At 53.1% G+C, this 25,498-nt stretch overlaps 1 protein-coding gene across 2 annotated transcripts in view; it reads left to right on the forward strand.

Moving 5' to 3' along the window:
- Kcnh1 (potassium voltage-gated channel subfamily H member 1) overlaps positions 1–25,498 on the forward strand; it is a 261,141-nt gene that overhangs the window by 115,390 nt on the left and 120,253 nt on the right. For both annotated transcript variants that reach the window (XM_060364945.1, XM_060364946.1), the window contains exon 7: positions 8,117–8,546. In XM_060364945.1, the coding sequence (XP_060220928.1) occupies positions 8,117–8,546 (430 nt within the window). The remainder of the gene's footprint in view (positions 1–8,116; positions 8,547–25,498) is intronic.

The raw sequence follows: 25,498 nt of genomic DNA on the forward strand, positions 1-25,498 counted from the left end.
AGAGTGAGGGCAGGCGCCTGTCCTTGTTTTTCTGTCATTTTGCAGCCCAGGGTATGTCTTCCTGTCCCGGGATTCAGGAAATGATCACTGGATTGAATCAAACATGGCTGAAGTACATTGTCGAAATGAGGAAGGGAAGGCAAATTAAATCTCAGTTTCAGACAGTAACTTCCAATGAAACCTGGAAAAACCAATTTTCTCCATTATCAACAGAAATGGCTGAGTTCTCAGAGTGTGGAGGGTTTGCAGAGCATTCTTGAAGTCGTTGGTTTTTAAAGACAACACAAGGCCGACTTTTGCTAATAGAGCAGGGAATCTTCATGTTAGGCAGACATCCCGGGGAGAGGCAGGGCTGGGGCATATGTGTGCTTAGCATGCGTGAGCTCTTGGGCCCAGTTGCCGGCGCTGTGTCCAGGGGTGCTGCAGCCCAGTATCCAGCACTTGGGTGGTAGAGGAAGGAGGATCACAAGTTCAAGTTCAAGATCAGCCTTGACTGCATACTGAGTTCAAGGCCAGCCTCTGCTACATGAGACCAGAGCCAGGGCAGGGATAGGGAGATTTGAGGAAAGCCTCTAGTGCAAAAGTCATGCATGTATGCAAACATAAATACAGGTGCACATACGGGTGCGAGTGCGCGCGCGTGCACACACACACACACACACACACACACACACACACACGCACACACACACACACACACACGCGTGCGTTAATGGGTTGTGTCAGGCTGTCTCACACCATCACAGGAAAGCTGGTATATGGTGCCATCCAGGAGGTCAGAAGTCTTACAGAGACCCTAGGTGTAAGCGCAGCTCCCTTGGGGAGAGACCGCAGGCCTGAGGCGCAGGGCCCCTCGTGGGAATTTGACTCAAATGCCGAAGGTCATTTGTCAAAGTGGCACCGGGCACCACTGTTGGGAAGGAAAGGAAGTGACCTTCTTTTCTTCCTGGCCATTCTTAGTCAGGTCCTTAGTCTTTTGGTGGGTGCTGCCCAGTGTCTAAGGAGGACTTCTACTCAGTTCACTGGCCTGCGTGCCCGTCTTCTCTGAAAACACTCAGACCTGTCTGAGCTTCCGACACAGGGGGCTTCAAACACTGCGCAGTCTAGCACCTGGCACCCCGCGCTGGTGTCACGGTCCTGCTGGCAAAGTGCTCTGCGCGCTGTCATCACAGCCAAGGTTTCCACTCCACAGACTCTGCAGAGCCTCTGAGGAGCCAGCGCCTCGGTGTGGGCTCTGAGGAGGAGTCTGTGCTGCTCACCGCCCTGGCGTTCACGCCTTCCTCTGTAAAGTGGGTGTTTGGTGAACCCGCCTCAGAAGGGCACAGGAATCCAGCTGGCTGCTCTGAGGTCCTCCGTGTCTGGAGTGGAGACCACCCTGCTCACTGGCAGCGCCCTTCTAGGCCTCATGGACATGTTAGTCTCTGGCAGAGCAACAGTGCGGCCTGCCCTCACACCCCAGGGTGCTTTGTACTTGATGCGGCTTCTGTCTGGAACTTGTTTTTCTTAGACCATCTCATGGCTCACAGGCTTGTCCCACCCTGATGCCACAGTCTCTGCACATACGGGAACAACACTGGCTGGTCGCCTTCCTGCTACTTCTGTGCTTATTTGCTGCCTGGTTTGTTATCAAACAGCCGTGTAGCAGCTCCTCCTTTAGAGTTTTATCCTATTATCTGTCTCTCTTAATTAACAATTCTAGTAGGGTGAAGGTTCAGGTCTGGCTACTCCACTGGCATTTGTCAGGCATGGTGTGGTACATGCCTCTCGTTCTGTCTACTCGGAAGACTGAGGCAGAAGGATTCCAAGTTGAAAGCTTCCTAATGTGCAGAATAAATTCAAGGCCAGCCTGGCCAACTCAGGGAGGTTCTGTCTCAAGCTGAAGTGAGAGGAGGCTGCCTTGCAGTGCTGGTAAGTGCTGCTCTTCCACCTAAGCCCCTCCCACCCCTCAAGACTGAAGGATGGCTGCCTCACCATTCATGGGGCCTGGAGGAGGAACCGGTAACAGGGAGGGAGGCAGGATTTGTTGTTTGGAAAGCTGAGTGTGGAGCTTAGAACTCGCTGTTCTAACATCAAAGTGTGAGGGTGTGACAGGGAAAGCTGATAGAAAGCCAGGTGAGCGCGGTGCTGGTCAGGGTGCCAGGATGTCACCTTCTGGTCCTTCTCACCACAGGGAGGTGGAGAAGCATGAGCTGGAGATGGATACAGGAGAATGAGGGTGGACGATGATAACAAAGGCACTTTACATCTCCAGTTTTCCATGCTGCCACTGTGTTCCCGTGTAGATCTGGAGGTCTGGAGGGATTATAAAAAAAGGCCACTTCAGCGATGCCCTGTGGTCTGCCTGTGACTTTCGTGTCTGTCGACGGCAGAAAACAACGTTGTCTAACAGAACTGATGGCTATACTTAGAGAGAAGGCTGGCGAGATGGCTCAGTGGTAGGAAGGGCTATGTTCAGACAGAGCCTGCGTTCGGAGCCCAGAATCCACATAAAGGAGAACTGCAGGATGGCTGTGAGCACAGGAGGGTCCCTGGGGCTGCTGGCCTTGCTAGCTTCAGGAAGAGACCCTGGCTCAAAGGAATAGAGTGAAAAGGAAGAGCAGAGTACCTGCTTTCCTCCTTCGGTCTCCAGCACTTGTACTTTTTTTTTTTTTTTTGCAAGTATTTTTTAAATTTATTTACTTTTTATTAATTATGGTTTATTCACTTTGTATCCCAGCTGTAGCCCCTCTTTTGTCCCCTCCCAATCCCAACCTCCCTCCCTCTTCTCCTCCCATGCCCCTCCCCTAGGCCACTGATGGGGAGGTCCTCCTCCCCTTCCCTCTGACCCTAGCCTATCAGGACTCATCAGGACTGGCTGCATTGTCTTCCTCTGTGGCCTGGCAAGGCTGCTCCACCTTCAGGGGGAGGTGATCAAAGAGCCAGCCACTGAGCTCATGTCAGAGACAGTCCCTGTTTTCCTTACTAGGGTACCACTTAGAGACTGAGCTGCCATGGGCTACATTTGTGCAGGGGTTCTAGGTTATCTCCATGCATGGTCCTTGGTTTGAGTATCAGTCTTAGAAAAGATCCCTGGGCCCAGATTTTTTTTCTTTCCTTGTGGAGCTCCTGTCCCCTCCAGGTCTTTCTGTCTCCCCCTTCTTTCATAAGATTCCCTGCACTCTGCCCAAAGTTTGGCTATGAGTCTCAGCCTCTGCTTTGATATCCTGCAGGGTAGAGTCTTTCAGTGGCCATCTGTGGTAGGCTCCTGTCCTATTTCCTCTTTTCTCCTTCTTCCAATGTCTGTCCCATTTGCCTTACTGAATGAGGATTGAGCATCTTACCCAGGATCCTCCTTCTTGCTTAGCTTCTTTAGGTGTACAGATTTTAGTATGTTTATCCTATACTATATGTCTAATATCCACTTATAAGTGAGTATATAGCATATGTGTCTTTCTGCTTCTGGGATACCTCACTCAGGATGATCTTTTCTAGTTCCCACCATTTGCCAGTAAATTTCATGATTTCCTTGTTTTTAATTGCTGAGTAGTATTCCACTGTGTAGATGTACCACAATTTCTGTATCCATTCCTCAGTTGAGGGGCAGCTGGGTTGTTTCCAGCTTCTGGCTATTACAAATAAAGCTGCTACAGACATGGTTGAGCAAATGTCTTTCTTGTGTACTTGAGCATATTTTGGATATATGCCTAGGAGTGGTATAGCTGGATCTTGAGGTAGCACTATTCCCAATTGTCTGAACAAGTGCCAGATTGCAGCGCTTGTTTTTAAATTCTGATCTATTTGGGGTATTTAAGCCTCCACCTCCCTTCCATCAACCTTAGAGAGAGGAGAGACATGGTTAGTGGGAGAGAGGATGCAGACTCTTCACTTTTCTGGGCTGCTTATGGCTAGTGGGTTCTTTGGGGGATGTACCAATCTCCAGCAATAGCAAACGCAGCAGCAGCCTCTCCACCCCTTCTCTTTCTGGGCTCTTGTATTTCTGTCCCTCGGAGTCTTAGACCTCACCCCTCTCCATGCTGCACTAGGCAGGCTGCTACCAGCTGGCAAAGACCACACCCTGCAGGAGGCAATTATCAGCTGTGGACAAACTAAACCCCAAACTGAAATCCCACTCTTGGGATTAAAACAAAAACATATTTACACAACATAACAGAGTTTTTAAAGACACCAAAACTTCCTTTCAGGCCTCAGTATGCACCCACCCACACAGGAGGATACACCCCACCCCCCACACACAAGGCAAGGTAAAACAAATCTAAGGGAATGGTTTGTTTGGCTGTTCATTTAAGTAAAACTTGAAAACGTGCACACAGTGAGTCTGAAGCCCTCGGCATGTCTATCTCAGTCCGCATTCATGGGTGTGACACAGAGGGGCTAGGGAGGTCCCGGGTCTGCCTCCGTCAAGGGGGAAGCTCAGTAGCTGCTATTCTTGCTGCCCTGAGTTCATGCAGACTCCTGCAGACTCCTGGCTCTTCCCAGTGCCAGGATTTCCATCAAGCATCCAGGAAACTGCTTGCAGCGTGAGGTGGCTTTCCACTGCCAGGACTCCCTGGAGAAGCCTGGTTCTCCACAGGGCACTGTCGTGATTTATGGTACTCAAATAAAAGAGACGTTTGTAAGGTTCTGTTTCATTTGTCTCATGGACTGAATTTCAGGAAAGTAGGGTTGTCAGGGAACCAAACTAGCAGCTTGAATTGCTTTTGAATAGCCAGGATTCCAGCTGCTCGTGTGATAAGAGAGAACTTGCCCAACCGATGAGCAGTGGTGTTCCTCCCTAAAGAGAGGAAGAGAAAGCACACCCTAACCTCCAAGATGCTGAGCACCTTTTCAGACTCCTTCTGAGCATGTGCTGTGCTCGGGACTTAAGTGTGGTGTCTTAAATTCCAACATGGGGTGTGGGACATGACACTTTGAACCCACTTGCTTCTAGCATGAGTGACAGTGACTTCGGTATTTGGGAAGATGGACTTCCTGGTGATGTTTTGGGCAATGAGGACCTTTTCACACAGGAAGTCATGCTCAGTGGTAATGGACACAGAACACTGAGGACTTGAGGAACTGGGGATGGGTTCTGACTTCAGGGTCATTGGAGATGCATCATGGCGGAGCCAGTGACAAGCTGGAAGGATGACTAGATCACCAGGTGACTAATTAAAGGGCAGGCCTTCTGGGCCGAGAGGCACCACGTCCATCTACCTACCATGTGGACGTGTGAGCTGTCAGAAGTATGTGGCTAGAGGATGGTGTGGCCACCGAGTGATGGGTGAATGGACCACAGGTGGCCACTATGAGAGGCTGGACAGGAATGCGGAAGGAGGATGAGAAAGATGACGGAGCCCACTGATGTCTGGACAGTGCCTGTGGGGAACGGCACATCTGAGGCGTGGGGGTGGCCAAAGGGAAAGGCCAGGGAGAGGCAGAGCACCTTTGGTGCCTCTGTGGGAATGTTGCTGTGAGCTAGATCTGAACCAGGAAAAACGAGAAGGCAGTCTCGCCCTGGAAAGCAAGCTCTGCCTTGAGCCGGTTTCAGGGGCCCTCAGGAGGAGGCGGCACGTGGGTGGCTGCATACACGGCATTTGATTTCTGACTCATTCCAAAGACGGCTTTGCCTCCCGAAATATCTCCATCACGGCGGCTGCAGATGCTGTGCTCCTGGAACTGGAAGCTGCCTGCCCTCTGTTAGGGTGCAGAAGGAGATTCCTGTGGAGAGAGCTCCCCCTGACCCTGTCAGCTGGCTGCAGTGTGAAGATGTGCCTTCTTTTTGTGTGTGGAAAGGTTCATCACCGTGGGGTGGGGGGAGGACACGGGGGGTGGCCGTGCTGATGGTGACACCTGCTTATTTGTCCTCTTATTTATTTATGGTCCGGGCTCACACAAGCTGGACAGCCTCGGGCTGAAGCTTGGCCTTGCCCTGTTTTCCTGAAAGGGCAGTGAGTGTCACTCCTCTGCCCTGGCTCAGCACAGCCTCCTCTGTGGCTGCTTCACAGGACTCTGGGGCCGGTAAGACTTGCGTCAGGGATCTCTTCCTTACCTGCTGCAGCTGAGGCTTACCTGGGTTGAGCTCCCACACAGCACTCCAGGGACCAAGGCCTGTCTGTCAGTTGGTCTGCTGTTTCCAGGACATAGCTTCAAGATCTCACAGACGTACCTGGAAAGTAGGACAGGAAAAGGAAAAAGCACAGCTTCCCTGGAAGAGACATCCGTTTACCTTGACCCACTGGTAGAAACTAGTTCCTGGGAGCCAGGTAGATGGAAAGAGCGTGAGGACTGCAGTTTAGCAATGGCCCGGAGAGAGGAAGTGTGGTGGAGTGACTCCTTGCACACGCATCAGAAAGCGCTCATTTCTTTTCCCTCTGTTGTCGTAATTGACCCGGGGTGTGGGGACGGGCTTTAGGAGGATGGAGGATGAGAGAGTCCTGGAGACAGAGGAATGGTTGGTCTGTCTAGGCCTGATGGTTGGAATAGAGGGTCGTCATGCATTCCCTCACAGTGAAGGGCAGCATCTTTCCTGGGGTTCTTCCCAGGGAAAGTATGAAGGAGTCTTCACTCAAAGAAACATCTCTGCGTTGTTTGCTTTCTAGTTTGTTTCAGGGAAAGTAGGAACAGTTCATGCGCACACCTTGGGATCATGTCCGAATAGGGATTGGGTGGGAAGGGGTCTAAGCGCTGTGACTTCTGTGGTGTGTTCGGAGCCTCTGTGGGGTGATGGGAGCTGGTAGGTCAGTGTCTGGGAGGCTGAGGGGTGCCCTGGCTTGTCCCCTCCTCCCAGTTTACACACGAGGTCAGAGACGTCACTGAAGTGTCAAATGGACATGTGTGGTTCAGATCCTGGCCTTTACATACAGCTATGCGTTTGTTTAGTCTCCTGGACTGAGTGTGTGCGTGTGTGTCTCTGTGTATTCAGTGTCTGGCTGTGTACACCGTCAGCCTCAGAGGTAATAATGCCCTCCCATCAAAAACTCAGCTCTATCCTTTTAGCCCTTCCTGTTTTTTCTCTCTCTCTTTCTCCCCCTCTCTCATTCCTTTCCTTTTTCTTATTTGTTTGTTTGAGGTGTGGCCTCACTATGTAACCTTGGCTGGCCTGGAACTCACTATGTAGACCAGGCTGGCCTGGAACTTACTATGTAGACCAGGCTGGCCTCCAGTCTTAGCTGGTGCTGAGATTACAGGTGTGTGCCACCATGCTTGGCACACTTCTTATTCACTTTAAATGTGTTTTTCCTAATTATCAAAGCAATGATAATGACAGAAATTAGGTAAATATGTACATTTACAACAAAATAGGTAAAAACAGAACAGAAACAGCCTGTGGTTCCTGATTGCTTCTGATGCCCACATATTTATTTGCTTATGTGCAATGCAGTGTGGTTACATAACTCATTGCCACATGAAATAAATATGATACAACTCAAATATGTCATATTGTACAATATGAAATATTATACAACCCTTGAAAGTTTCCTTAAAATAAGCAGGGCTGTGGAAAGATGCATACACGTTTGTTCTCACCTGTAGCAACTCTACTTGTTTTACTTTTTAGTCAAGCCATGAGATTTCTATCCCGTACGCCTTGGAATGGAATTTTAACTTTGAGGATGGAGAGATGGCTCAGCAGCGAAGAGCTCGCTGCTCTTGCGCCCACTTTGGGGGATGGAGAGATGGCTCAGCAGCGAAGAGCTCGCTGCTCTTGCGCCCACTTTGGGGGATGGAGAGATGGCTCAGCAGCGAAGAGCTCGCTGCTCTTGCGCCCACTTTGGGGGATGGAGAGATGGCTCAGCAGCGAAGAGCTCGCTGCTCTTGCGGGGCAGGTCTGGTTCCCATCATGCACCTGGCAGTTGGCAGTTGCCCCTAACTCCAGATCCAGGGGACCTGACACTCCCTTTGGCCTCTGCAGGCACCAGGCACGTACAAGGTGCACATAGGTGGCTGCAGATAAAGCACTCACACACACAAAGTAAACAGCCTTTTCAGAAAGGAGCCTAACGTTAGGTCTTCAAGGGTTGTATAATGTTGCATGTCACGGCACCGTACACAGTGCCTAACCTGATGGCAGTGGCGGGGCCACGGGACGGACCGCCAGCTTTGTTCGTTCTGTCTGATCTGTGTCATCCCCTTGCAGGGCATCAGCAGCCTGTTCAGTTCCCTGAAGGTCGTGCGGCTGCTGCGCCTCGGGCGCGTGGCCCGCAAGCTGGACCACTACATCGAGTACGGCGCTGCGGTGCTGGTGCTGCTGGTGTGCGTGTTCGGGCTGGCCGCCCACTGGATGGCCTGCATCTGGTACAGCATTGGCGACTATGAGATCTTTGACGAGGACACCAAGACGATCCGCAACAACAGCTGGCTCTACCAGCTGGCCGTGGACACGGGCACGCCATACCAGTTTAACGGCTCCGGCTCGGGGAAGTGGGAAGGCGGCCCGAGCAAGAACTCCGTGTACATCTCCTCGCTCTACTTCACCATGACCAGCCTCACCAGCGTGGGCTTTGGGAACATCGCCCCGTCCACAGACATCGAGAAGATCTTCGCAGTGGCCATCATGATGATTGGCTGTGAGTATGGCGCTCTGGGTGGCGTGGGGACTGGCCTGGTAGCCAGGCTGAAAGCAGGGCAGGGGTGCTCGGCCAGCATGGTCAAAGAATGATTCAGGTTTTCTCACGAAGACGGGCTTCATGCTTTTCCTGGTCTTTAAATCAGCTTGTGTTGGGTGAAAACAAACTTGTGAAATGTGAGAGAGGGCGGGGGATGCAGCTCAGTTGGTGAAGTGCTGGTGTGGCTTGCGACAGGCCTGGGTTCTATCCCCAGGGCTGCAAAACTGCGGTGGTAGAGGACGTGCAAGCTGGGCTTTCAGGGAGTAGCGACTGGACAGTCAGCAGTTCAAGGTCACCGTTAGCTAGGTGGAAAGTTCCAGGCCAGCCTGGGCCACACGAGACCCTGTTAGTAGAGAGACAGGAAGGGGAGTGGAGGGGGAGGAGAAAGGGGCAGTGGTTACTTTTTGGTGGCTTCTCGGGTCCACTGTCTCTGTGTATCTGGACGTCTGGAGACTAGAGTTTTATAAAGTTTGAAAAGACAGTTTCATAAACTATTTGCTAAGAGCACTGAGCTGTCATAGGTCTTTCCACGTCTGTTTTATAGTGAGTGTGGTGTTTTGCTTCCATAGTGACGTGGTCACAAGCAGAGAGGAACCGGCAGCCATCTTGCCTGCACCTGCCTCGCTTTCCCCGCTTCTTTCCTGATGAGCGTACCTGAGCGAGTGGCCAGCAGGCCGCTAATGTGTGTCCTGTGCCATGTGTTGCTTTAACATAGGTTAGATCTGCAAGGTCCAACCTGGCCCGAGAGAAAGGTCAGGCCTGAGAGAGGACCTCTGCCTCCTGAGTGCTGGGATTGCAGGTGTGCCACTGTGCTGGCTGAACAATTGCTTTTTAACAAAGTGTTTCTTAGGGAAAATTTCGTTTCTTTAAAAGAACACTAGTCTGAATCATCACTTTTTTCCGTGTTCTTCTTTCCTTGACCACTCACCCTGTTTTCTTTTTTGAAGACCAGTTCTGTTTAGCCTAGGCCAGCCCAAACTCCTGTCAATCCCCTTGCCCCAGCCTACATCAGTGCTAGGATTATAGACCCGAGTCCAAATTATTCCCAATTAAGGTGAATATTTTCCTGCCTGCCTCTCTGTGGAGAAATCTCCATGCTCAGTATACAACACATACTCACACACACACAGAGGAGGGAAGAGAGAGAGAGAGAGAGAGAGAGAGATTTTAACCGGCTATTGTTTCTGCGCTGAGTACCCCTTAGTTCTTGAGGCAAGTGCTTAAGTCTGCATCTTTACCACTGGCATCTGTTGGTTGTTGCTGTGGAAGTCTAGAGCATGCCTTTGGCTGGCGACATTGACCTCTCTGGATTCCAGGAAGCCTTAGTGGGGTGGGCCTTGCCTGGCTGGAGATGCGGTGAGCCTGTGTGGTTTGTACCGTGGCGTCCACTGTACCGAGCCTGCACTCCGGGGACGGTCTGTTCCTGGAGACCTCGACCTGCAGAGCCCACATGCAGGGCTCCTCAAGGTGGCTCTGCTGGATGGATTGCTGCCCCGCCTGGAGAACCCGCAGCTTCGGCTGGACGCCGTCTGCCTCCTTGTTGAGGTCCAGCTCTGGGGTAGTCTTTGTGTGTCCTGTCCCCTGCTCGCCACCGCCCTCTGCTCGTGCCTGACGCAGGCAGATTCCTGAGGGCTTTTGCAGGATATGTCTGAAGGGATAATGGATTCTGGGAGTTGGGTGCTGGTGGAGCTGCTGCCTTTGCTCCTGATTTTAAAGTGGGTTTAATAGAGATGATTGCCTGGCCATGGGAAGCTGTGAGAAGGATCCGTGGGTGGCTAATTGCTTCAGTTTAATTAGAACTTGGGGTGCTTTCTCATGTCTCGGGCGAGGATTTAAGGTCTCTTCTAGAAGGGCTTCAGTGTTAACTGTGCTGGTTTCTAGTCGGGGCTTGCAGCTTACAGGCACACCAAAGCAGAGCCCAGTGCTGGGCCTCGAGGCCAGCATCTTTCACGTGCTGAGTCTGCAGCCCGCCACGGAGCTGCTCCCCACCGTGCTTTCTCGGGGTGTGGAATAAGCAAAGTGACATGCTGTGTGTGGGAACAGACTTTCTTTCCTTCGGGGGAGACACATGCCCCACCACAGCCATTACCGAGAATTCGCTGACCATGGTCAGTTAGAAATGGGCCCATTCCATGCCTCAGAAGGCTTTCAGAGATCCCTGCTGTTTCTCACCCAGAGGAGAAAGAAAGCCCTGAAGACAGGTGGTGAAGACGTGCATCTCTCTTCCCAAGCTTTGCTCCCATAGGAGTGTTATTTCCTAGTATGGGGCAACCTCGGTCACTTCCGCTTCTTGTATGCTTCTGCCTTCCTGGAGCCAGGCTGTGTTTCCGTTCCTTCACGGCAGCTGAAGAGCAGCGCTCATGCTCGGGCCATTTCCTCTGCCTGGAGAGGCCTGGCGAAGAAGCGTGGTGAAGCATGTGGACCCGGGCTTACGTGCTCCTGTCTAACTCTGTGAAGGACTCTTGTGACGGTCACACACGATGGTGAGCACACCATGCGGCCTGCAGCTTACGCTGCCTGTCACGTGACTGGCGGGTGGGATGGAGATGGTGGCGGAGCCACACTGGGGGTGGGCCGCCCGCATACCTTCCCCGTGCTCGCTCACAGGCATGCACACATTTCCTTCCGTGAAGCTGAGCGGGCTGCCCATGCCTGTTGTGGAAACTCCAACACAGTCAGGATCCGGACTCAGGGCGAGGTGTTCAGGGAAGACAGCCGCCCGTCACTTACAGCTGTGACACACGTCTGACAAATTTTTGTGCTAACGAGAAAGGTTTTGTACATGTGTGATGCTGGTGATCAGCCCTGTGACCCACCTCCGGAACAGCCTTCCTTCAGGATGGCTGCTGGCGTTAGGTCTGCAGCTTCTTCCCTCTGCTGTCTCTGTGCATACACGTGCACACAGATGCCCCTTCTGTACCATCATCCAGCTACTCACAGACGCCAGAAAGCAGCTTCTCCTGGGGTCACACTTACACGAGGACTGACACCTGTAGCAGTGAGAGCCTGGGCGGATCCAGAGAGCTCTGTGCTGCCTCCCTCCCAGGCTGCCTGGCATCCTCAAAGTGAGACTGGTTTCCCCTCTGTGATGGATTTTCATGCTGTGGGGATGGATGGCGTTCCTCAGCTCTTCCATGGTGCTGTGTGTCCTAGCAGTGCCGAGTGCTAGGAAGCTTATGTCTGATCTGAACATCTCATTACAACCCGCTCATTCCCCAGAGGATTCCAGGAAACAGGAAAAAAGCACTTTCAAGCTAGCCTACTTTCCTCCATTCTCCTAGAACATCCCAAGAGGAGACGTGAAAGCCAAGGCTGTCTTCAGAGGGCTGGCTTTAGGGCTAAGCTGTAGCCAGCCATCAGCCTGGCCTCCCTGTCAGCACAAGACAGTGACAGGGCCTGGAGCTGGAGTTCCCACTGTGGCTGCTCCTTCCCAAGCACGGGAGAAGTGTACGGAGACAGGGATTTATCTCAGCCTCAGGTGGAGACCTGGCCCTGCCTTCGATGGCTCTCCAGGAGGATTTGATGGTGAGGACACAATTGCCATGTCTAAATATGTGCTTGTAGTTTTCCGTTTCTCCTCATAATGCCATCGTTGTCACTCTGTAAGTGGCACTCACCCTCTCTGGTGACGGCAAGGGATCCAGACAGCACCCAGCGCTTTTGTAGTCTCCTGTCTGTGAGTCATGCCTCTCTCCCCAGTCTGCCTACAGCTCAGTGCCTTCACTCTCTGGCTGGGCTCCGTGCTCAGGGACTCTTGTGAACACTGACTCCTGCTCAGCCCTCCTCTCACTCTCCCACTGGACATGGGCCCGTCCAGACCGAAGCTTTTGAATATTTCCCAAGGCTTGACATTCCTGCACCACACTGGGCCCACCCAGAGTGTCCTTCTCTAAGCCACTTCCTGGTTCTTCTAAAATGATGCGGTCACAAGCCCCAGTAAGAACGTAGGTGTGGGAGGGAATGTGGAGAGACTTGGTTGACTCCCAATAAGTGGTGACTTGATCCTTCTCAACAGCTAAGGCCTTAAACTTTGGGAGGGGGTCTTCAGTGCTACCATGGAAGCTCATTAACTATGGGGTGCAGAGTCTGCTCTTGGGTAGACATGCAAAACATGTTTCCTAAAAGTTTAGGCATCATCCGGCTGCTCGCAGACACCAGAGAGCAGCTTCTCCATGTTCATGTTTGTGTGTCACTTCTGTGGCGGTATCCCACGTGGCTGTTTGAGCTTCGTCTGCATTTTCTTCCCAGAAAATAGAAAGACCGGCTACAAATCCCTCTTTTTAGAGCAAGAGTAGGAAGTTACCTGTATTCATTTTCTTCATATCCCACTGACTGGGATTTGATAACCTAGCCATATGTAGCTGCAAGAGAGTCTGAGAAATATAGTCTTATCCCATAAAACCAAAATTTGCCAGGGAGAAGAGACTCTGACTGGAGTTTGAGGTCTGCTTTGTGGTCTGGGTTGTACGGCGTTGGCAAGAGTGCAGAGGCTGCCCTCGGCTCTGCCTCTACTGATAGAAGTGCAAAGGATATGCCATGATGAAATGTGACAGCTCTGTGAAGGCAAGAATTCCATCTGGAGGCCACAGCTTCCAGTGTTCTCAGCCGTGGCTGCCTCTTGCTCTTCTCAGTTAATTTTGTGTTTCCTGTTCTTAGAAAAAAAAGAAAACAATAATTGCTGCTCTGTCTGAGGAGCACGGGAATGCTATTTAATTTCATTTTTAGTTTATGTTTATTTTGGGAAATGGGGCAGTGTTCAGAATTTTCTGGGAGAAATAAGCACTCATTTATCATTTATTCTTAGATATCTTTTCTGGCCAGGGAATGAGCTGCTTTTTCTCTGGAACTGGTTTACCCCCACCCAACGCCCATAGCTGTGAGTATCTCCACCTGTGGCACAGCCTGGACCTACCACCTGCCCCTCTCTTCCCAAAATTTTATAGAAAACAAGCACTGCTTTCTTCCACCCTGTCCCCACCACATTGATTATTGGACCTTTTTCTAATATGCTTCTGACCATCTTGGCATCGTTCTCTTTGCTGTGGCTTTTGCTCAGCTCTAGGGAGACTCAGCTTCTACAGGGCAGGACCTGTGGGTCTCTCTGCTCCCTCTTCTCCTCTGTGCCTGGACGTGTGCTGCTGGCATATGGAAAGAGTATCACGGAGAAGCAGCCAGGCCTGGCCGCCAGAATGGATTGGTGCACAGCACCTGGCACAGAGGTCCTCCTAGGGAGCCAGCAGTAGGTGCTCCCTGGCCCCCATCATGTAGAACTTTGTGGAACTCAGCAACTATGAGGCTGTCAGTCTCATTCGTCCTGTGGGTGTGGTCTTCCGTAGGAGAATTCAAGCTTGTCTTGCATGCAGTGTGTAATCAGCAGGTCACTAGTGTAAGCACCCCTGGATGTGGGTTGTCTAGGTGGGAGCAAACTGGCCAGACCCCAGAGCAAGTCAAGGAAGGCCGTTGGTATGGCTGGAGGGGCCCCCCCAGACGTCACCGCCCAGGCCTGGCTGGCAGCATCCTGACTGGGCAAGGCGAAGGGCCAAGAGCAATAGGAGCTCCTGGGAGAAGGGACGGGAACACTGAGCACCCATGACAGTCTTGCGTACAGTGTTGTGGTGGAACAGCCTTTACAACAGGCCCCTTCGCTGTGACAGACATGAAACAGCTCACTCCAGGGCACGGCTTCAGAGGGGGGCTGAACTGGATTTTTATCCTAGTTTCACCTGACAACAAAGTCTTTCTCTTTGTGTTGTTGCTTCCCCTGGTGACTGTTTTGGGGTCCAGCAAGGGGAAACACCCTTTGTGTTGTTGAGCATACAGAGCTAAGAGCCCAGGAGCTTCGGGGTGGGGGGTGGGGGGTGAGGGGCCATGGAGACGCTTTCTTGCAAGACATTTTTCTAGTGTGGACTTATAATTGCAATGGAAATTATCTGATTGCATGTGTTGTGGGAGGACACTGGCCTTGACTGTAGCTGGTTGCTGTATCCGGAAGAAGAATTTGCAACAAGCCTAGATGTTCCGAAGCTTGGATAGGGTGCAGGCTAAGGGAGGAGTTCTCTCCAGCCTTACAGACACATTGGCTGCGGAACTCCCTTCTATTTTAAATGCAGTTGATGCTGAGATGGCAGCGGTAACGCTGTCAGGTTTCAGCATCTTGTTCCTGCCGTGCTGCTGTGCCTGTCCTCTGTGAAGCTCCTGGCTCTCTGTGGGAAGGGAGCGCTGCCTCTTTATGGCTGAGGGTGTTGCTGCCACAGGTCATGCAGCGAGCAAGGCGGGCTGAGCCCACCATCCTGTCGTTCTCACTGGCTCCGAGTGCCATGGCAACCACTGGTTACAGTGCACACAAGGATGTGGGTGGATCAGCAGCTGGTGCCTCCAGGGACTGTGTCAAAGCACAGGAGGTGGGTGGTGGTGGGTCAAGGGCGGTGACAGCGGAGGAGCTGATAAATGCCATCTCACACCTCCAGCCACTGCGTGTCAAGATTCACCATAGACTGCGGCTGACAGACTGGCACATGCAGGCACCACAGAGAGATTCTACAGAGGAGAAAAGAGTTTTTCCGTCTTTTAAAAACTCGTGAGGCACGAGATTCCACTAGGGAAAGTTTCTGAAAACGCATGAGCCGCCATTTTCCACAAGTCTGTGTGACCACCCGGTTCCCAACAAGCACGAGGTGGCGTAGGGCGCAGCTACCGCCCATTCCCTGGTGGTCTGAGGCGTGTGCTTGCCTCTCAGCCAGTCCCCCAGACTCCGTCCTGTGGGAGGCTCACCTTTATGGCCACTCTGAGTTGTCTTAGTGCCAGGAGATCAGGATGGCAACCCCTGTCGTGAGGCCAGTGTACTTCAAGGTTTGAGCCGTTGGACTTCTCCCCTGTATTCTCCCACTTAGAGAGTATCTGGGCTGTGTGTGTCTGGGCTGCAGGAGGAGACTCTGGGCTGCGTGTGTCTGGGCTGCAGGAGGAGGCATGTGTCTGGGTTGCAGGAGGAGGCGTATGTCTGGGCTGCAGAAGGAGGCATCTGGGCTGCGTGTGTCTGGGCCGCAGGAGGAGGCTCTGGGCTGCAGGAGGGGGCTCTGGGCTGCAGGAGTAGGCTCTGAGCTGCAGGAGGAGGCGTGTGTCTGGGCTGCAGGAGGAGGCGTCTGGGCTGCAGTCTGGGTCTTTGTACTGCAGGATTCCCAGGGTTTATATCATCAGTCTCTCAACAAAGATTCCATGTGCCCATTGGCGCACTCACAGAGTGCCCACCTCTGTGGGGCAGCCCTCTTTAGAGGACACTGACTGAGAGGACAGAGAGCCTCATGAAAGTGGCTCCAGTGCCCACAGAGCCAAATGGCTGCATACAGAGCTGGCCATAGGTCAGAAACCATCTCCATGTTCCGGAAGTCCTAGAGCTCAGCAAATCCAAGGATCAGATGAGACCAGAAATGGAGCCTGTAGGATGGAACCACGCTGTTTCTCAGGCAGCTTCTTCATCTGGGATTGCTGCAGGCAGAGTGGCAGCGATGAGATCAAGGCTGGTCCCTTCTAGAACCTTTGTTTCTCAACGTCATGGGGAGCCACCCATGGCTCATGTCGGTGGGGTGCTGTTCTTGACTGTGTCTTTATTGATTTGAGTCAGGTGGCATTTCTGTCAGGCACTTGGGCAGGTGGTGGCTAAGGGCCTAAGGGAGGAGGTGTGCCAGAGAGATGGTGATGGGAGCAGAGATTGCCTATCTTTGTGTGAGAGGAGCTTGATGAAGGTTTGTGTGTGTGTGTGGGGGGCTCTGCACAAGAGAACCTTCTGGTGAGGAGGGTGCCAGGCGGGCACTGAGAGGGCCAGCCCCACGAAGCCTTGGCTGAGCTGCCTTGGCAGTCTTCTTCAGTGTGCTCCTTCCAGCGCGTGTGAGAGCAGAAGCTGCTCAGCCAGAGGGTCGGCTCCGAATTGTAGCTGTGCACTGTCAGAATCAACCACCGCCTCAGGGAAACTCAGCATGGAGCAAGGCTGGAGAGGAGCCCACGTGCAAGGGTTTGGAGGAGGCCTGTGGAGTCAGCTGAGCTCTGCAGAGCAGACCCTATGCTAACCTGGGCCAGGGGTGGGAGCGTGAATGGGGGTGGAAGAGCCCAGCAGGAAAGGGGAACACCTTCTTCCTGCTTAGACCTGGCATCATGGCAGCCGGCACCCCTGGCTTAGAGAGCCCCGGTTTCCTGTCAGAGAACTGGAGTCACCTGTTGCAGAAACTGCAGCACACTCTCAGGAGTCCACAGGGCAGCCTGGATGTGTAAGTTAGCAGCGGAGGACAGTGCCGCAGAGAGGCGCAGTGATGGAGCTGCAGGACAGGGCACAGAGAGGCGCCTGCACCCGTGCTGCCTGCGTGTTCTCTGCTCAGCTGCCCCTTCTACTCTTCCTGAGTCCGCAGCCGCCAACCAGGGAACGGGCAGGTGGGAAGATGGGAGTGGTTCCCTGTGGCGGTCCCTCTTGGCCCTGCGGCAGGAGCCCTGTGTTTCTGGAGCTGGTCCCGGCTGCCAACCCAGGGAGAAAATGTTCCCCAAACCTGTCTTTTGAGAGAGAATAATCTCAAGCAAAGCAGACTGTCTCAGGGCTGCTGCTGCAGTGAACCACCACGATTGATAGATACATTTCCACAGCACAGTCCATCACTGAAGGAGGTCGGCCAGCAACACAAGCAGGGCAAGAACCTGGAGGCAGGAGCTGAGGCAGAGGCCACAGAAGGGGCTGCTGACTGGCTGGCTCAGTCTGCTTTCTTCCAGCCCAGGAGTGGCTCTGCCCATTGTGCACTGGGCCCTCCCACATCAATCACTGACTAAGAGAATGCCCTACAGTCCCTGCCCCCCTCGCCCCCCCGCCCCGGCTGTGCTGATGGCAGGCAGTGCGCTCTTTAGAGCTTAATTACTGCCATTGCTGGTAGGCCAGGGGTTAATTCACAGGCCGAGTGCCTGTCATCTGAAGCGCATCTTAAAGAAGGCTCTGCATGGTTTGGATATGGGAGACAGACATTAATCTCTGTCAGTTTGGTCATGGAGAAGTACCCAGGGAATTAGGGCTCCTCCCTGCTTCAGATTGGCTCATCAGTCCTTAAGCCTAGGACATGGATTTAAACAAAACAGCTTGCAAAGGTGTCCCCTCCTAGCCTGGAGTACGGAGCACAGGGAGTCTGGGAACAGTGCAGTAGGTGACCCAGTGCGGAAAAGGAAGGAGGGGCAGTGTATGAGCCAGGCGGGCCTTCAGGGCCCAGGACACATGGTGGTGGTCACAGTACCTACAGGGAGACCCAGGTAGGTTGAGGGGGGTCACCCACAGTACCAGGCTGACTGATGGGCTTGGGAAGAGTTGGACCAGAGGATTTTTGGTACTGGAGTGGGAGGGTGGAGGCCAACCAAATATAGAAGTGGGTAGGGGTAGGACTGGCAGAGTTGGAGCTCTTGAAGGCGTCTAAGTAAAGAATTGGCTTCACTGGGCTTTGTGGGGGAGTTTGGCTGAGGGATAGAAATATACAGACCAGGTGGTTAACCGAGAGTACACTAGAGCATGAAGCTTCTCTCCTAGGGATTCCAGAATGGTGTGCATGTATGCATGCGTGCATGTGTGTGCACGCATGTGTGCGTGTGTGTGCGTGTGTGTATATGAGGTGGTGTGGGCCATGGTACAGGGGCCGGGGGTTTTGGAGTTGGGGCTCTTTGCAGTCTGGCTTGCCCAAGGAGGAGGAAGAAGATGGGAAGATGGGACCAGGGAACATGAGGATCACAACAAACCTTCAGTTGGGTGTCGGCGGGGGACTAGTGTCCCTTACTGGTGTGTACACACCTGTGGCTCTTCTGCCACTTTACTGGAGAGGTTGTGTGACCCAGAGCCACAGTGTCTGCTCAATGCTTGTGTCCCAGTCACTGGAGTGACCAGCCCTGCTGAGCCTTCCGTGGAATAGCACCTGCCACCCTTGAGGCTCTTCCCGCCTCAGCTCTGAACCCTGCTCCAGGGCCCTCTGCTCATCTGAGACTTCGCAAGTACCTCACACTTGCCTCCCCTGCTCCCCCACCTCCAAGGCCCACCAGCCTCATGAAACATACTTGTTCTTCCCAGGGAAGCCTGTCTTTCAAGGTGACTGCCGCTTACACTAGCCAGGAGAGCTTGTAATGCCCTTCCGCTCAGAGCCATGCCTGGGCAGCCTGAGCTCAGGCCATGACAGGAGCCATGGCGAGGCTGGCACCGATGCTCTGTGGCCTTGGTGCTTCATTGGAACGTGATGGAGCTGTGCTGACCCAGCCCGGTCCCACCTGGAAGACAGTTACGGACAAGTGTGCTTTGGGACTGCATTCCGTCTGTGTAGCTGTTTGTTCAGAGCCCGCCTCTGCCCTGCCCCCTCGCTGTAAGGTCTGTAAAGGGAGGGGCCCATTTGCCTCTTTCCATGTGTGTTCTCGGCATACAGCAAAGGTGGCCAGGGCAGAGCAGCCAGACCCACGAGCCCCTCCCCCCTCCGTGCACAGAGGCTCTTCTCTAGCGTTCTCATTTTGTTTGTGTTTTTAAACCTGACCTTAGCATGTGTCTCTGTGGGGCTTGCTTTGTGAGAACAAGGGCGCGTTGAATGGCCTGGGCCTTCGAGTATGAGAGGCCTAGATCCTGCTTCGTCTGGGGACAGTGCTGTGAATCTGCCCACCCCGGAGCCTTGTTTTCTTTACTCAGAGAGTTGGGATTAGTTCACTTTCTTTTAAGATGACACTGGCACTCACTGTTTATTTACTTACGTGTTTACTTATTTCTGTACACATTTGTGGGAGGTGTTGCTGCTCCAGGGTATCATGGGGGTCCTTGGGTCTGGTGACAAAGGCCCTTACCCACTGAGCCATCTTGCTGGTCTGGAAATGAATTAGTTACCTGACAGTATTGTGAAGATTTACCGGGACCACCAGCTCAGACCATAGTCAGATACAGCCATGGCGTGTGCGTGCGTGCGTGTGTGCGTGAGTGTGTGTGTGTGTGTGCGTGTGCATGTGTGTGTGTGTGTGTGTGTGTGTGTGTGTCTGTCTTCCTCAGTCACTTGAGGAACTTGCAGGTTGAGACAGGGTTTCTCACCCGGAGTGCACTGCTGAGGCAGTGACAGAGGCTCAAGCTCAGGCTGTCTTGGACGCTGTGGTTGTTAGGAAACGTAGGAATGTTGGGAAACACGCGCCTGTGGGGGTTACATATGGGTTCACAAATCACACCATGAGATCGGTTCCACGTGGGAGGTTTATTAGGGGAAGAGGGAAAGGGAAAGGGGGGCGCCCCAGAGAGAGAGAGAGGGAAAGTAAGGGAGTAAAAGAGAGAGAGGACAAGAAAGAGACCACGCGTCAGGGTGGGCCCTTTAAGTCAGAAGGTAACCATGCCCTCCAGGTGTGGTCACCTGGCTGGCTGACGACATGACAGGTTGCTGGGCAACCCAGAAGCAACTTGTGTTCCAAAATACTAACATTAAGCTTGTGGTCGGCCCCTTTAGCTTTGTCTGCTCCAGGAGGGAGAGGATCTCTGCCCCTCTCATCTAGAGACTGACATAGAATGCGGCTCTCTCCCCAGCTGAACAGATGCTGTCTGTGTCAGAGGAGCTGTGCCAGCCTGTGGGAGTCCTTCAGCACGGGGCTTATGGACCATTGACCTCCCTCGTAGGATGGTCACTGCCTCCCATGGGCTTCTTGCTAGCCATGGGTGGCAGCTCTGACCTTGCACGCAGCCTAGAGCCCTCCAGAGGAGCTAGCCGCATAGGCTGGGTTATCTAAGAGGCACTCCATCTGTGGGGCGTGGGGGAGCCAGCTTCCATGCTGATGAGGACTTTGAAGTTCAGCTGCTTTGGGGTTCCCTGTGCTTCTGGGAGTAGCCCCAAGCCTGTGCTCTGTATGTTGGTTTCCCTTGGGGAACCTGGGAAAAATCATGCTTCGGTCTGTTGTTGGGACCATGAGAGGAGGGTAGATGTTTAGGTCTCCCTTAGGGAGGAATTCTTGCAACACGCCTGACTTGCAGACTCACAACCCAGCCTCTTCCCTTGGAGATTCAGGTCTCCATGGTAACCAGCTCACCTGCCGTGCTGGCTGGGGGGGGGGAGTGCTTTCCTGATGCACTGTGTCTGGAACCCCTTGAGGACAAGAGCAGCCTGTGAAATCTGCTGGCCGAGGGTACATGCCCTGTCTCAGAGACGCTGCGGGAGCCACTGTCTGGCAGGGCTCATCCCGTCGGCCTTGTCCTCTAGCATGATGTCTTTGCTGGTTTTGCTCTCACCCCATCCCCCTCACGTTCTCTCTCTTCCTTCTTAGCTTCTTTCTTTGTGCACAAAGTTGGTATGAGCTGAACGTTGTTTGGGATGCCCCACATGGTGATTGGTATGTCGCTGTAGCAGGTGGCTAGGTGGGGTCCATCTGCCCTTCTGCAGTGGACCTCCATTTTAAGCTGGCTCGGGTATAAAACAAACCCAACTCTCAGAGACTTAGCTGAGGTTCTGGGGCCAAGGGGCCTCTCACTCTTAATGCTTTCTCTCTCTGTGTGTCTCTTTCTCCTGTCCTCCTTTCCTCGTGGTGGCCCACACTGTGACAAGCTACACCATAGTCTGTGGTCATGAATAACCTTTGTCAGTCGTCACTGTAGTGACACTGAATGTAAAGGATTCATGAGGAATAGAACCCCGGTCTTAGCTTGATGGATCTCAGAGTCCAGACTGTGGATAAATGCAGTCTTGAACTAGTGTGAAAGGGGCTAGCAGTGTAGATAGGATGGTGGAATGCTTACCTGGATTCATGAAGCTATGATTGGGCATGGTGGCACACACCTGTAATGTCAGCACTTGGGGGTGGAGGCAGGGAAAGCAGAGTTAAGGCTTTCCTCAGCTATGAAGAGGATTTGAAGCTACCTCCACCTCCATCACAAACACACCAAGAGAGCCACAAGACTGATCCCACTGACGCTGAATAGTGGAAACTGCATTCGCCTTGGCAGAAATCAAAGAAACAGAAGAATCCGTGGAACAGTGCTCTTAAGACACTGGAGATCAAGCCAGCCAGGACAGTCATCCCTAAAGCATGGGGAACACTGAGGGTAGCCCTGTGATCGCCCCATTTACAGCTTTATCAAATTCCCTAGCCAGGGCTATAGGAAGGGGTGACAGGGGCGGAGCCTGAGGAAAGAGAGCTGAGCCTGGGGTATACTGACCCAGCGGGCCTCATAGGAGTCATCAGCAGGGACTCTGGGTAAGTGGAGGGAAACCCAGAATGGTGGGCGGGGCTCACACAGGCCTGAGAACAGGATGGTGGGCGGGGCTTACACAGGAGAAGAGAGCTGGCTCCCACTGGGTGTAGACCCTGTGGTGGAGTCTCCCCGGAGGAGAGACTCCTCGGCAGTAAGGATGGATTTGTGTCACACTAAGCGCAGCCATGGACCAGCTCAGCAAATCTTAAACAAGGCCTGTAACAGCTAACCTTTTCCATGGCCTGGGTTCTGTAGACCCCAGGTGTCTTCAGTTCCCTGTTCTCAACACTTCCCAAGGTGCATATCTGGGGTTGACGTCACCATTTCACGTCTGCACTTCACCCCGTCTTGTCTTCTTTTCTGACAGGAGCCCACCGCCTTCATTTCCTCGTGTGCTCTCGGCTTTTACCCTGTGCCCGCTTTTACCGTATTCTTCTCTCCTCCCTGAGCTCACTAGACTTCCTGTTAGGAGGCCACAAAGATAGACATCATCGCAGGCCTGAAGTCTCCGAAGGACTTCTATTTACATTTTATAAGATGACCCTAGATGTTAAGCATTGCTTCTCAGTCCGGAAAACCCATCATCCTAATGAGAGAGGTCACTGTGCTTTACAGTGGCCTAAGTGACTTCTGTGTTTTCTAGGGCCAGGCCAGTCCTGTGTGTCGTGGCTGTTCTGCTTACCTGTCATTTTCCCTTATCTTGAGCAGTGTTTCTGAGTCGACAGAGCCTGTCTTTCTGAAAGAAGCCACATACATGCACTTTGTAAAGATCTTCGGGGTAAACACGTCTTAGGCCTTGTTGGACATGGCGCTGAGGTAATCATCATCAGGAGGCTACTGTGTCAGACCTTAGATCTTGAGCCAGCTACTGAGTTAGGCTGGGCCAGACATCATTCTTGTCTCTCTGTGGATTGATTTTCTGCTGCCTGTGATGGTCCCCCTCCTGTCCTCTCCTGTCCCCTCTTCTCCCCCTCCTCGCCTCCTCCTGTCCCCTTCTTTCCCCCTCCTGTCTCCTCCTGCCCCCTCCTGTCCTTTCCCCCACTCCTTGTGTCCCTCCCCTCTCTTTGCTTTCCCCTCCCCTCCGTCCCTATTGTGTCCCTGTCCTCTCCCTGTCCTGTCCTTTCCTCTCTGCCCCCTATCCCACTTACAACTCTTCTGACCCAGGTCAGGGCTAAGAACTTGCTTGCTTGTCCTTTTGGAAGTACTGAGCCCCCCTTCCCCCAACTTCTCTTTTTTGTGAATCAGAGTCTAAGTGGCCTGTGCTGACTTCCAACTCATGGTCCTCCTGCCTCCCCCTCCCAAGTCTCAGAGTTCTAAGGGTATGTATGGCACCATGCCTGTTTCAGTAATAGAGAAACAGAAGCTCAGAGAGCTTAACTGTCTTGCCCAAGGAAGGTCTTCAGGTCTGGCTACAGATGCTAGAATTTTCCCTGGACCCTACTGGGTAGGGCGAGGCAGGGATGAGGGGACAGGGCTCTGCTGCTGCTGCTCTTCGCCCACTCACTAAGCTGTGCTAGGTGTGGCTATGAGGCCGCCTTGAAGACAGGTACCTACACCAGTTTGTTCCACTGGCTCTGAGCTGTGATCAGAACATGTCAAGTGGTTCTTTGGTCCCTGCTGGATGAGGCAGCAAACAAGGGAAGAGATCCATCATTGGCCCAAGTGAGTATAGTCTCAGTTTTAGTTGTCAGCTTGATACACTCCAGAATGACCCAGGAGTCTCAGTGAGGGAGTGTCTACATCAAGGTAGACATTAGGATTTTGTTAACTGAGTGTGCGTGTGGGCGGGGGGGGGGAAGAGGGGACAGGAGGGGACAGGAGGAGGGAGAGGAGGGGACAGGAGGGGGAGAGGAGGGGATAGGAGAGCAAGAAGAGGGGGTAGGAGGGGAGAAGGGGATAGGAGGGAGTAGGAGGTAAGAAGAGGGGATAGGAGGGGACAGGAGGGAATAGGAGAGCAAGAAGAGGGGGTAGGAGGGGAGAAGGGGATAGGAGGGAGTAGGAGGTAAGAAGAGGGGATAGGAGGGGACAGGAGGGGACAGGAGGAGGAACAGTATTTATTTTTCCTATGGTCACCCTGGGAAAGCAGTATCTCTTCAGCTTCCTAAGGAAACTTCCTGTAAAGTGCTGACTAATTCTAGCAGTGCTGAGGCGAGGAACAGCAGGCAAGAAGCAGGCAGTCTGGCAGCTGTGGGTGCATGGGAGCCTGCCTGGACAGCGCCTTAGCTGTGGCTATTCAGAGACTGGCTGTATCAGGAGAGATGATTGCCTGCAAGCCTGGGTGTTAAACCAGGAGAACAGACGGGGAAGGAGAAGCTCAGGGCAAATGAAGTCAGCTGTGGGAACAGCTCCTCTTCCACATTTAGAGCAAGGCTGGAGACGCCTGGCTGGGCCTCCTGGGTCTGCAGGACACAGTGGAAGCTGCTGCTCACCTGGTCAGGACCAGGCGGCAGACCTCGCTCATACTAGCTTTGCTGACTTTAGCTTTGTGCAGGGGAGAGAAAGATGAAGCGGATTTGGTGCTACCTGCCTTTCATTACCAATTTTAGGGGGAAACTTTAGTTCTGAGCGGGAATCTGACCGAACGTTACAGTACCTTGCTCTTAGTTACCCGTGAGACCGGCAGGAGAAGGTCGGGATTTTAAGTGGCCCTCACGTCGGTGCTGTAAGAGCCCAGGCTGGGAGGAGGCTAACCTTGCTGTTCCTCCTCCTAAGAATCTCGTGCAGGCGGCATCTGGGGCCGTGTCTAGTGTACGCCCTGCATTTCAAGGTCTGTACTAGTACCCTTTCCGTGTTCGGCTTGCACTAAGCTTGCTTGATGCCCTGGCCTTAGAATAGACTATCACAATCCTGTCACTCTGCAAATGAGCCTTCACTGCCCCACCCCAGTCCTCTCAAGCCCTCCCGGAGACCTAGAAGGTGACTGCTGTGTGCTTTAGCCCCCGCGCTGGGATGCCGGGGGGGGGGAGGGGAAGGATCCCTCTCAGGGTCACACTGCAGGAAGTGGGGGCTCAGGGTTCTCACCGGTTCTGAAGAAGAGTCCTGGGACCCGGGACTCCCCAACTCCTCCTTCCTTCCCAGGGATCCTGGCCTCCCACATTTGCGACAGTTGCTAACCTTACCCTGACATGTGAAACACACCAGGCCTTGTCCACAGAGGACAGTTCATACGTGTGTGTCCTGTTGCTCCAGTGCCAGGACTGTGTTCAGAGGTAAAGCCCTTTGCCCCGGACATGCTTTAGTTCTTCCGGTGAACAGGGGTCGACATGTACCACCAGACAACATCAGCTTTGCAGTTTGGCCAAACTGTTTTCCCCTCGGCGCCCTGCACATTCCTGGCAGGCGTTTGCCTCCCGAGGCACCGAGTCCGTCCATACAAGGCTGGCTTTGTCCTGCCTGCACAGCCCACAGTGATTTTTCTACATGTTCTCCACATGTCCTGCCTCATGTGTGCTCCTGGTCAGTAACTTAGGGGTAGAAGGCTGAGCCTTGGCTGCTGAGGCTTTGTTCCAGGCCGTGGCTCCTGGAGCCATTCCCTCATTCCTCACCGTGGCCCCGCTAAGTCTCAGAGATGTTTTCACAGTTTCTGTGTTTCCCTGGGTGCTAAGGACTCCATTCTGAGGAGTGATAACTTGATACCTTTCCTTTCAGGGCTGAGAAGGTTTAGAGATTTTTCCTGGTGTGGCCTCTAATTAATGAGGAGTTTAGGTGCAAG

The sequence above is a fragment of the Meriones unguiculatus genome, chromosome 11, assembly GCF_030254825.1.
Source record: "Meriones unguiculatus strain TT.TT164.6M chromosome 11, Bangor_MerUng_6.1, whole genome shotgun sequence".
Taxonomy (NCBI): Eukaryota; Metazoa; Chordata; class Mammalia; order Rodentia; family Muridae; genus Meriones; species Meriones unguiculatus.